We start from the raw sequence: 13,897 nt of genomic DNA on the forward strand, positions 1-13,897 counted from the left end.
TTGGACGACATACTTACCTATGACTTTTTTGAGTGATTTTGCACGACATACTATACTATGACTTTTTTGAGTGATTTTGGACGACATACTAACCTATGACTTTTTTGTCACATTTTGGACGACATACAAACCTATGACTTTTTGGTCACATTTTGGACGACATACTAACCTATGACTTTTTTGAGGGATATTGGACGACATACTAAAGTATGACTTTTTTGTCACATTTTGGACAACATACTAAAGTATGACTTTTTTGTCACATTTTGGACGACATACTAACCTATGACTTTTTTGTCACATTTTGGACAACATACTAAAGTATGACTTTTTTGATACATTTTGGACGACATACTAACCTATTACTTTTTTGAGGGATATTGGACGACATACTATACTATGACTTTTTTGTCAAATTTTGGACGACATACTAACCTATGACTTTTTTGTCACATTTTGGACGACACACTAAAGTATGACTTTTTGTCAAATTTTGAACGACATACTAAAGTATGACTTTTTTGACAAATTTTGGACGACATACTAACCTATGACTTTTTTGTCACATTTTGGACAACAAACTAACCTATGACTTTTTTGACACATTTTGGACAACATACTTAATTATGACTTTTTTGTCACATTTTGGACGACATACTAACCTATGACTTTTTTGAGTGATTTTGGACGACATACTAAAGTATGACTTTTTTGTCACATTTTGGACGACATACTAACCTATGACTTTTTTGTCACATTTTGGACGACATACTTACCTATGACTTTTTTGTCACATTTTGGACGACATACTAACCTATGACTTTTTGGTCACATTTTGGACGACATACTAACCTATGACTTTTTTGTCACATTTTGGACGACATACTAAATTATGACTTATTTGTCACATTTTTGACGACATACTAACCTATGACTTTTTTGAGTGATTTTGGACGACATACTTAAGTATGACTTTTTTGTCAAAGTTTGGACGACATACTAACCTATGACTTTTTTGTCTCATTTTGGACGACATACTAACCTATGACTTTTTTGTCACATTTTGGACGACATACTTACCTATGACTTTTTTGTCACATTTTGGACGACATACTAACCTATGACTTTTTGGTCACATTTTGGACGACATACTAACCTATGACTTTTTTGAGGGATATTGGACGACATACTAAAGTATGACTTTTTTGTCACATTTTGGACAACATACTAAAGTATGACTTTTTTGTCACATTTTGGACGACATACTAACCTATGACTTTTTTGTCACATTTTGGACAACATACTAAAGTATGACTTTTTTGTCACATTTTGGACGACATACTAACCTATGACTTTTTTGAGGGATATTGGACGACATACTAACCTATGACTTTTTTGTCACATTTTGGACAACATACTAAAGTATGACTTTTTTGTCACATTTTGGACGACATACTAACCTATCACTTTTTTGTCACATTTTGGACAACATACTAAAGTATGACTTTTTTGTCACATTTTGGACGACATACTAACCTATGACTTTTTTATCCCCACTTTATTTATAATTTTTCCATATCAAAAGTATTTATACAAGCATTTATTACACAAGTTGTTAACACTGCCCCCCACCCCCCACCCCCCATCCAGGTGGCATCCCCACAAATACATTCACACTGTACAAACTACAAACCCGGTAACACAACACGGAAAGGGAAAACACAAAAACAAATAAATATAAACAAATACAAAAACACACACCAACAAAAATGACTCAAACGATCTGTAGCGACGAGTATGGTCGTAACACCAACAATTTCGACATACTAACCTATGACTTTTTTTCACATTTTTGGACGACATACTAACCTATGACTTTTTTGAGTGATTTTGGACAACATACTAAAATATGACTTTTTTGTCAAATTTTGGACGACATACTAACCTATGACTTTTTGGTCAAATTTTGGACGACATACTAAAGTTTGACTTTTTTGTCACATTTTGGACGACAAACTAATCTATGATTTTTTTGAGTGATTTTTGAAGACATACTAACCTATGACTTTTTTGTCTAATTTTGACGACATACTAACCTATGACTTTTTTGTCTAATTTTGACGCCATACTAACCCATGACTTTTTTTGTCACATTTTGGACGACATACTAACCTATGACTTTTTTGAGTGATTTTGGACGACATACTAACCTATGACTTTTTTGTCACATTTTGGACGACATACTAACCATTGACTTTTTTGTCACATTTTGGACGACATACTAACCTATGACTTTTTTGAGGGATATTGGACGACATACTAACCTATGACTTTTTTGTCAAATTTTGGACGACATACTGACCTATGAACTTTTTGTCACATTTCGGACAACATACTAAAGTATGACTTTTTTTAGTCATTTTGGACGACATACTAAATTATAACTTTTTTGTCACATTTTGGACGACATAGTAAATTATGACTTTTTTGTCACATTTTTGACGACATACTAACCTATGACTTTTTTGAGTGATTTTGGACGACATACTATATTATGACTTTTTTGTCAAATTTTGGACGACATATAAACCTATGACTTTTTTGTCACATTTTGGACGACATACTAACCTATGACTTTTTGGTCACATTTTGGACGACATACTAACCTATGACTTTTTTGTCACATTTTGGACGACATACTGACCTATGAACTTTTTGTCACATTTCGGACAACATACTAAAGTATGACTTTTTTGAGTGATTTTGGACGACAAACTAATCTATGATTTTTTTGAGTGATTTTTGACGACATACTAACCTATGACTTTTTTGTCTAATTTTGACGACATACTAACATATGACTTTTTTGTCTAATTTTGACGCCATACTAACCCATGACTTTTTTGTCACATTTTGGACGACATACTAACCTATGACTTTTTTGACACATTTTGGACAACATACTAAATTATGACTTTTTTGTCACATTTTTGACGACATACTAACCTATGACTTTTTTGTCACATTTTGGACGACATACTAACCTATGACTTTTTTGTCACATTTTGGACGACATACTAACCTATGACTTTTTTGAGGGATATTGGACGACATACTTAAGTATGACTTTTTTGTCAAATTTTGGACGACATACTGACCTATGAACTTTTTGTCACATTTCGGACAACATACTAAAGTATGACTTTTTTGAGTGATTTTGGACGACATACTAACCTATGACTTTTTTTCACATTTTGGACGACATACTAAATTATGACTTTTTTGTCACATTTTGGACGACATACTAACCTATGACTTTTTTTTCACATTTTTGGACGACATACTAACCTATGACTTTTTTGAGTGATTTTGGACAACATACTAAAATATGACTTTTTTGTCAAATTTTGGACGACAAACTAAAGTATGACTTTTTTGTCAGATTTTGGACGACAAACTAATCTATGACTTATTTGTCATATTTTGGACGACATACTAAAATATGACTTATTTGTCATATTTTGGACGACATACTAAAATATGACTTTTTTGTCAAATTTTGGACGACATACTAAAGTATGACTTTTTTGAGTGATTTTGGACGACATACTAACCTATGACTTTTTTGTCACATTTTGGACGACATACTAACCTATGACTTTTTTGTCACATTTTGGACGACATATTAACCTATGACTTTTTTGAGGGATTTTGGACGACATACTGACCTTTGAACTTTTTGTCACATTTCGGACAACATACTAAAGTATGACTTTTTTGAGTGATTTTGGACGACATACTAACCTATGACTTTTTTGTCACATTTTGGACGACATACTAAATTATGACTTTTTTGTCACATTTTGGACGAAAAGGACGAAAAGAATGACGAAAAGTCATACTAACCTATGACTTTTTTTCACATTTTTGGACGACATACTAACCTATGACTTTTTTGAGTGATTTTGGACAACATACTAAAATATGACTTTTTTGTCAAATTTTGGACGACATACTAAAGTTTGACTTTTTTGTCACATTTTGGACGACAAACTAATCTATGATTTTTTTGAGTGATTTTTGAAGACATACTAACCTATGACTTTTTTGTCTAATTTTGACGACATACTAACCTATGACTTTTTTGTCTAATTTTGACGCCATACTAACCCATGACTTTTTTTGTCACATTTTGGACGACATACTAACCTATGACTTTTTTGAGTGATTTTGGACGACATACTAACCTATGACTTTTTTGTCACATTTTGGACGACATACTAACCATTGACTTTTTTGTCACATTTTTGACGACATACTAACCTATGACTTTTTTGAGTGATTTTGGACGACATACTAACCTATGAACTTTTTGGTCACATTTTGGACGACCTACTAAATTATGACTTTTTTGTCACATTTTTGACGACATACTAACCTATGACTTTTTTGAGTGATTTTGGACGACATACTAAAGTATGACTTTTTTGTCAAATTTTCGAGGACATACTAACCTATGACTTTTTTGTCACATTTTGGACGACATACTAACCTATCACTTTTTTGTCACATTTTGGACGACAAACTAATCTATGATTTTTTTGAGTGATTTTTGACGACATACTAACCTATGACTTTTTTGTCTAATTTTGACGACATACTAACATATGACTTTTTTGTCTAATTTTGACGCCATACTAACCCATGACTTTTTTTGTCACATTTTGGACGACACACTAAAGTATGACTTTTTGTCAAATTTTGAACGACATACTAAAGTATGACTTTTTTGACAAATTTTGGACGACATACTAACCTATGACCTTTTTGTCACATTTTGGACGACATACTAACCCATGACTTTTTTGACACATTTTGGACAACATACTAAATTATGACTTTTTTGTCACATTTTTGACGACATACTAACCTATGACTTTTTTGAGTGATTTTGGACGACATACTAAAGTATGACTTTTTTTCACATTTTGGACGACATACTAACCTATGACTTTTTTGTCACATTTTGGACGACATACTAACCTATGACTTTTTTGAGGGATATTGGACGACATACTTAAGTATGACTTTTTTGTCAAATTTTGGACGACATACTGACCTATGAACTTTTTGTCACATTTCGGACAACATACTAAAGTATGACTTTTTTGAGTGATTTTGGACGACATACTAACCTATGAACTTTTTGGTCACATTTTGGACGACATACTAAATTATGACTTTTTTGTCACATTTTTGACGACATACTAAATTATGACTTTTTTGTCACATTTTGGACGACATACTAACCTATGACTTTTTTGTCACATTTTGGACGACATACTAACCTATGACTTTTTTGAGGGATATTGGACGACATACTTAAGTATGACTTTTTTGTCAAATTTTGGACGACATACTGACCTATGAACTTTTTGTCACATTTCGGACAACATACTAAAGTATGACTTTTTTGTCACATTTTGGACGACATACTAAAGTATGACTTTTTTGTCACATTTTGGACGACATACTAACCTATGACTTTTTTGTCACATTTTGGACGACATACTAACCTATGACTTTTTTGTCACATTTTGGACGACATACTAAAGTATGACTTTTTTGTCACATTTTGGACGACATACTAACCTATGACTTTTTTGTCACATTTTGGACAACATACTAAAGTATGACTTTTTTGTCACATTTTGGACGACATACTAACCTATAACTTTTTTGCGGGATATTGGACGACATACTAAAGTATGACTTTTTTGTCAAATTTTGGACGACATACTAAAGTATGACTTTTTTGTCAAATTTTGGACGACATACTTGCCTATGACTTTTATTTTACATTTTGGACAACATATTAAAGTATGATTTTTTGGTGACTTTTTCGACAACATACAAAGTATGAATTTTTGGCCCGATTTTGGACAACATACTAAAAATTCATAGTTTAGTATGTCGTTGAAAAAGTCATCAAAAATACATACTTTAGTATGTCACCCAAAATCGGGCCAAAAATTCATACTTTGTATGTTGTCGAAAAAGTCACCAAAAATTCATACTTTAATATGTTGTCCAAAATCTTGTCCAAAAATTCATACTTTAGTATGTCGTCCAAAATTGGGCCAAAACGTCATACTTTAGTATGTCGTCCAAAATTGGGCCAAAAACTCATACTTTAGTATGTCTTCTAAACAGTCACCAAAAATTCCTACTTTCGTATGGTATCCAAAATTCGGGCTAAAAATTCCTACTTTAGTATGTCGTCCAAAATTGGGCCAAAAATTCGTACTTTAGTATGTCGTCCAAAAAGTCACCAAAATTTCAAACTTAGGATATCGTTGAAAAAGTCATCAAAAAATTCATACTTTAGTATGTCGTCGAAAAAGTCATCAAAAATTCATACTCTAGTATGACGTCCAAAATGTGACCAAAAATGTATACTTTAGTATGACGTCCAAAATGTCACCAAAAATTCATACTTTAGTATGTCGTCCAAAATGTCACAAAAAATTCATACTTTACTATGTCGTCCAAAATGTCACCAAAAATTCATACTTTAGTATGTCGTCGAAAAAGTCACCAAAAATTCATACTACAGTATGATGTCCAAACCCCCCCCCCACATTTTAGTCTTATTCAAAGCTCATGTCTTTTTGTTGATTTGTTAACTGTTAGAACAGTTGGCTTCTTCCTCCTCTTCCTAGAATCTCCTTACTTTACACACCTTGCCAAAAACTAATGTTAGTCTACCCCAGATATGAAAAATAATTACCATATCAACATGAGTCCAATGCAGAATGCAGAAATCAAATGAAGTCTTTAACATTACCAGATTAAAAAGTAAGGAAACAGATATTTTTACAATTTGTACTGTGCGGTGAACGTTTTGTACGTATTAAATAGATGTTGTTATATTTCCCTTAAAAAGACAAGTCTGAACTTTCCTCTGAGTAAATTTCAATCACATCCATTGGTTGTTGTTGTTGGTGGGTACAGAAATCTAAGCCTAATGATGTTACATTACCTGGACAAATAGGAGCAAAGATCTCTGTATATCCAGATGCCACAAGAGGTGTTTTATCCTCTCTACGTGGAATAGAATAACAACATGTTTACATTTTTTTTTACTTACAGTGGGCAACCACCATCTTGGACATCGAGCGCTCGTTCCCAGTTTGCCTCCGCAAATCCTTTCGAGCAGGCGAGATGGTGACTGTGGGGAAGAACTGGGATGACACGCCCGACCGACGCTGGTGCTTCAGGTATTTTTCGTGACTCATGATCGCGGCCACTCTGCAGAGCTATGTATGTACAGTATATACAGAGGCTATAAGAATGTGTAACATAGAATGTCTTGACAACCTATAGGCAATCTGATGAAAAAAATTGGACGACACCTGCGGCACAGACCCGTTCCGTGTGAGCACTAAGGGTTAATGCCACCTAAAACAAAAAAAACTGACTGTCCCTGTGCTGTGTTTTTTTTTTTTTTACTTAGAGTGGATGAGGTTAACTGGTGTCACTGGAATCAAAACCTGGCAATAATCAACGAGGATCCAGGCAAGAGTGAGACCAATGTGCTGCAGCAGGGTGTTGGAGTCTTGAGGAGAGGTGAGATTCTCACTGCGCTCTCATGAATAAATGCACACTAAAACACTGCGAACACACACTGTTTTATTCACATATATTAAGGAAATTCCCTCTTCTCTTTTTACCCCCTTCCAGACCGCTGGTCCACAGTTATCCCACGGGTGGTGGAGCTGAGTAAGGGGCGCGAGGCTTTGATAGAGATGGAGCCCCTGACACGCAGGCGCTAATGCCTGCAGAGGACAAGTGCTGTCCTTCTTGTTAAGAGGCCGCAGAGAGCCGTCAGCGTCAGTGACATGACTCTGCTGGAGACAATTTGGCCGATCAGTGCACTAATTTGCACAAATGTCACATGCCTTTTTCTCACACGGATGTATAATAAATTTTACAATCAAGGGGTGTGAAGGCACAGAGGACTAAGAGCGCGCAGATATAACGCTGACACGATCTGTGCTGTGTGGAGAAACACAACACGTTGATGACAAAGTGGCATTAATGACACGATGAGCTGTCATGAAAATGTAGGCTACTGAATCTCCACATATCATCACCATCATCATCATCAGAAGCTGATCACTCAGGGATTTCAAAGTCAAAATATATTCCATTCCATTTCTAGTTTGAATATAATGAAAAGGTCGAAACACAAACACAGAACTGTTACCCTCTTACACACTCGCTTTATTTCACTATCAGTTTTTTTGCAGTTGTGACAAATATAGCATATGTACTGCATCACTGCATCAGCAGTGTGAACAACAGTTGTGAATAAAGGGCCATTTATAGGATTGTTTTGTTTTTTTTCCCAGAGAAAACATTGCAATAAATCTAGATTTATAGAACTGAGCTTTAGTTGCTTGTTTATATTTAAGATTGAGGTCAGTATATAATGTGTGCGTGAATATTAAAGCTGATTTGAATGCTTTCAGCTTTCCAGGCTCAGTGTATAGAAACAGAATCGTTAATTTGAAATATTTTCCTCTTTTGTTTTCTATGTTCTATTAGATAGTTTAAAAAAAAAAGAGTCTCAGGCTTAGACGGTCGGCTCAGGCAGCGGCGCGTTCATTCGAACGGAAACAATGCACTGTGCCAATTTCTGATGTGTGCATTATTACATGAATACAAAGACATTGTTTTGAACAAGATGGGCATGATGAGCAGGTTGTAGTTGTCAAGCAAATGTGCAAATATGAGACAATAGCCTTGTGTGCTATGGCTTGTCTTTGAATTTCCACCGTTATTGTTCTTTTGCAGCTGGGGTATTTGCATAATCATCTCTCTGGCCTTGCCATTATGTACATTTGCTGCAAGGTTTTTGTTGCAATTGGCTCATTCCCCTATAGAGCATCTCCTTTCTTTGTGTCTCTACTGTATATGTGTGCATGTGTTTGTGCTGTTGCGCTACATGACAGGGATTGATTAACAGCAAACAGACCGTTCAGTTTCCTTTTGATTAACGCGATACAGATGAAGGTCACAGGTCGTTGTTCACCATGTTTACATTGCTTTTATAAGAGAACATGTCCATGCATTTTATATGGTTACTTGTATATTGCCGCACAGAACAATAAACACTGAATTCATTTCTATACAGCACGGCCGTGTGATTCCCAAAAATGTAGATGTTTGCCACTCAGTGCATACTTAAATAATCAGTTGACTCATTGTGTCCTAGAATGTCTGCTGGAAGTGTGCAGCAGACCGCTTTAGTAATATACACGGAAAATGGATCATAAAATGTTGCCTGCTTCTGTTTTCATTTGCATTTTAACAAAAGCAACATTAGAATAAATGGACAAACCGTAAAATCCCTATTGCCAGAATATGAAGAAATACATCTCATATTATTAAGTTAACAATTAAAATTTCCAGGAGGTTTTGATGCCATTACAGGTGTAAACATTCTGTCCCTTTCTAATTGATCCATACATCGATAAGTATATTTGTCCTTTTATCTGACTCTCCACTCGTCTTCTGCACAAGATCGCCTGCAGTTCATCCTGCGGCCTGCTGATGGCGGCAGAGGCCTAACTTCCTCTGTCTTCCACATCCTTGATGAGGACAAACCAGGAGAAGCCATGTCTGGTCCTCTCCTGCAGATGCTGTTGGGCACAAATTCATTTTTATTATTATTACAGCTGTGAATGCTGCAGTTTCACTGTTAACTCTTATTACCATATTAGGATATCATTTGTAGAAAGTGGTCCACTTAACTTTTTTTTCCCCCCCCCTGGTTCTCGGGCCTTTGTTGACCTGTAGCAGCATAATTATGGGTTTTTGCCTTTGTAATGAAACCACGAGCGAGCGAGCGCACGGTTTCTGAAGTGTTTCATTGCTTTTTCACCTTTCATCAGTAAGCCACACCTTTCATTTCCCTTTTAAAACGTGATGATTCTTTGCTCACGATAACCAGGGCCTCACCTCTCACATCCCACCTGCCTCCCACTCATCTCACGCACTCTCTCTCTAAGGCCAGCAGGGCTGAAGGACACACGGAATCTCTCACCACCTCAGAGAAGAGGCTAATCCTCTTTGCCCCAACTTTAACTGGGCCACTAATCCTCCAGGTTTATCTAAGCAGTGAGCACCTAGCGCTGCTGACAACTTGGCCTGCCCTCCTCCCTGCAGCCTGTTAAGTAGGGCAGGGCTCGGTCCTGCAAGAGTCACTGTCAGCAACTCTGGAACCCCACACTTGCACAGGAAGTGTGAGCTGTTAACAAAATGGCCCACTTGCTTGCGGTGCGTTTGTGCTCCCTGCCACAAAATGTGTCACAGCGAACCGAGTGACAGCCAGGCAGCATCGCGCCGTAACGACCTTCATTTCCTAACAGCACATAAGGGAAAGTTGACGAAGTCTCAGAGCTCTTAAGTGAACCAACTAGAGCTCAGATATTGGCGGTACAAATTGTTCAGCTATTGTCCGGGCCAGTTAAGCTTCGATGTGTTTAGGCAGATGAGACTCAAGTGGATACTGGCGTGGACTTGGGCCAACTCATTCTTTAGTCACTAAACAACACTCACAGACTGTCTGATGGCTTCAAGCACAACATTCACTGTCTGCCTGAGGTCCAGCAGCCTGACACACAGGATGAAACCTGGCTATCTATTGCTCACACTCTCGCTTAATCATTTCACAAGCAAAGTGTTGCACAAGAGGTGGAAAGATCATCGCTAAATAATTTCCTGCGCGGCTGAAAGATAAAATCAGACATGACATGACAGAGAATTCCAGGAGTTTTCAGGCCCGTGCTAATTCTCTTCCTTGAAGCCTCTCCCCATGAACCCCAGTGAAATATTTCACCAAGGCGTGGTATTTCTAAATGGAATGAGCAATCACTGGAAGCACTGGGAGATGAGGAGCCAGAGACATATTGGTCGGGTGGCGTGCGAGATGACCTTTCAGTTCATCTAAGATGAAACGAGGCCGCTGAACCCGAAATGATTCAGAGTGTCTAAACTGACAGCCGAGGGCACGGCCGCCGCACAGCGCCGGCCCCGCCGCCGTGGCCTCTGAAGGCATCTCTCATGATTTATTGTGAAATTGCCGGGGACTCAATGTGGCGTGCAGGTGAATGAGTTTTGCTAATAAGAGAGCCATTTCTGCTCCACAGAGCTCTTTTTCTGTCTCAGCGAGTGTGTATGAAATCAGTGTGTAGTCTCCCAGTACCACACGCTCCGGTGGAGGCGGCTGGCTCATCAGTCTACGGCTTATCTGATGTTTTAGGTGGGTGGAGAGGTTGGGAGTGAGGAAAGAAAATGAGGGAAGAAAAAAAACCCTCAGCCTTGAGTTCTTCAAGGTACTCATGTTGTTCAACCTTTAGATTTGGACTTTGTAGAAGGACTGGCAACATACTACTGATAAAAGGTTGTACTTTTTTTTTTTCTTATGTTTTGATATTAAAATATAGATGAGCAAAGATGAAGTTGAAATATAGTTTCTATGAGAGCTGGTTGTGAGCTGCATTATATGAGTAACATCAGTGGCTGTGCTTTGATTTTCTTTTTGACAAATTAGGTTCAAAAAGATGATAAATGGGACAAGTGATGGCTGAAACATCAGTGCCTCAGAAAAGGACACTTTGCTGCATGGGCCACTTTGGTAAATTGCGTGCATAGTGACAGCTCGTCTTAGCCTCAGCTTAGGAGCGGTTTCTCCAAATCCTCATCCTGGAAAAATGTCAATCCCAGTTTGGTTTGTTTTAAAAATGATTATTCCTTGATCATTTGAATTGTTGAGGATGTTTTAAATTAACTATGAGGCCAAGTCGTGATGCCACACTGTACTGCTGCGGGAGGTGAAACAGGTCAGATGAACAACACGACAATAGGATTGTAGGCGGCGGGCATATGGCTGTGTGTGCAAAGTGAATCCTTAGACTATAATATGCTTAACACATCCTCACAGTACGTTCTTTGTAAGAAAGAAAGAAAGAAAGAGGGAGTTTACTACAGAGGAGTAGAGAAACAGGTCAGGTATAGAAGTAATTTGCTTTATTTACTTATTTCAAACAATAATACATAAGAGAGGAGAGGTCAAATGAAAACAACCATCTACATTAAAATAAAGAAATTTCAGTCCTGAGATTGACAAAAAGTAGGGAACAGACAAAATATCTACCGTGGTCATGGGGATGGAAGGGAGACAGTGGCAGTTTCAGCAAATTGAAGATGATGGTTGTTGGGAGATTAGGGGGAGCCTGCAGTTCTGCAGAGGGAGGAGAAGGTAAGCAATCACTGGGATGCTTGGCTGTAGGCACATTCAAAGTTTCAAACCCCACAACTAAAGGATTTTACAGCTTTTTTTTTTCTTCTTTTTTTTTTTAATATTCAGACTTCTCGTCTCGAAATCTAAGACTCATATATTGTCATTTTAAAAAAGCAAGGTATCCTTTACATTTTTTCATCCTGAGGAGACAAAACCTTTTTTTTTTTTCTTTTTTAAACGTAAATACAACACTGCAGGGAGAACAATGAGAGAGATGCTTTATAGATTTCCCATTTCCATATATATTATTTTCTCAAGGTTGCAGCACCCTCAGACTTTGGCAGCGTTGGTGCATTGAAGATCATTTGGGCGGAAAAAAAACAAAACAAAAAAAAACCAGCCCTGTTTGTCCACAGGAACATTCTGAGAACCAAACAAACAGTGAAAGGAAACAGGAAGAGGAAAAAGCAAAATCCCCAGACTTTTGTGTTTAGATTGGATACAGCAATATACCCCACCACGTAAACCAGACGAGTATTTGGAAGCCATAAGCTTTTTCAGCTGAACATACACCGTTGTGATTCTAAAGAAATGAAATGCTCTAAGCTCCTGGAATAACAACCTGCTGCTTTGCCTTCGTGGAAAAAAAAAAAGAAGAAGCTTTTGGGCTGTGCCTTTGGAAAACAATCCTGAATCACTGTGTTATCTGTGCTGATTGATTTAGTTTTGCTTTGTGATGCATTTAAGAAATGCTGTTTTAATACAAACCTTTCAATTGTATGGTGGTGCTGACCGTTCTGTTCAGTAGCACAAAAGAATGTGCTCTAAAAATACTGCAACTCTTTCAATGTTATTGTGCAATACAGCTATAAGGCTCGTGGGTTAACTAGACAAGCATCCTCGTGACCGTCTGAATTATTGATTTAAGTATCTTCTTCCTAGGTACGACTGGCCTCATGACTAAGAAGGGATGCTGGGAAGAGCTCTGAGATGAGAGCCCCCAAGGGTCCAAGGGCAGCCAGGGGACGAGGAGGAAGACCAAAGCAAGACCAAAGCAGGCGGTGTCCGTCCCCACCCCTACCCTCTCTGCCCCCCCTCTGTCATCTGTAGGTTAGAGTAGCAGCGCCAAGACTCTACAGAGCAAGCAGCTGTCTTTATTTATTCTAACACTCCGCCTTCCCCCCCCCCTCCATCCCTGTTTTGAGAGTGAAAGAGACGACCCTTCTTTGAACAGGTCCGTGTGGTTGCCTTCCTCCTAAGTAGTATTTAAGGTGCATAACACGCAACAAGACCTTTGCACTAGGTTAAGGTCTTCATGGACTTATTGGGATTTACTAAGGGATTTTTACAACCAGCACGAGTCGGTTCCCCTTCCACTTTTCCCCCAGGCTTTCCTCGTGAGTGTCTCGTTGCCCTTGAAAACACGTTAACAGTCAATAGTCTGTAGCCAGAGAGATGGAGAGAGAGAGAGAGAGAGAGAGAGAGAGCCCATAGAGTGATAGATCTAAACATCCTCATTCAGCTTTGAACGAACGGCGTCGTTTATCATTTCCTGGGCAACAAAAAGGGAAAATATTTTCCCAAGCA

The 13,897-nt window shown here is 37.7% G+C and overlaps 1 protein-coding gene across 1 annotated transcript in view; it reads left to right on the forward strand.

Annotated features, from left to right (window-relative positions):
- The window catches only part of trpv4 (transient receptor potential cation channel, subfamily V, member 4), a 45,249-nt gene extending 36,055 nt beyond the window's left edge, over positions 1-9,194 (forward strand). Inside the window, exons 15-17 of the mRNA XM_058635065.1 lie at positions 7,153-7,280; positions 7,517-7,629; positions 7,744-9,194. Coding sequence (XP_058491048.1) covers positions 7,153-7,280; positions 7,517-7,629; positions 7,744-7,835 — 333 coding nt within the window. The 3' untranslated portion in view covers positions 7,836-9,194. The remainder of the gene's footprint in view (positions 1-7,152; positions 7,281-7,516; positions 7,630-7,743) is intronic.
- The last annotated feature ends 4,703 nt before the right edge of the window (positions 9,195-13,897 follow it).

The sequence above is a fragment of the Solea solea genome, chromosome 8 (genome assembly GCF_958295425.1).
Source record: "Solea solea chromosome 8, fSolSol10.1, whole genome shotgun sequence".
Taxonomy (NCBI): Eukaryota; Metazoa; Chordata; class Actinopteri; order Pleuronectiformes; family Soleidae; genus Solea; species Solea solea.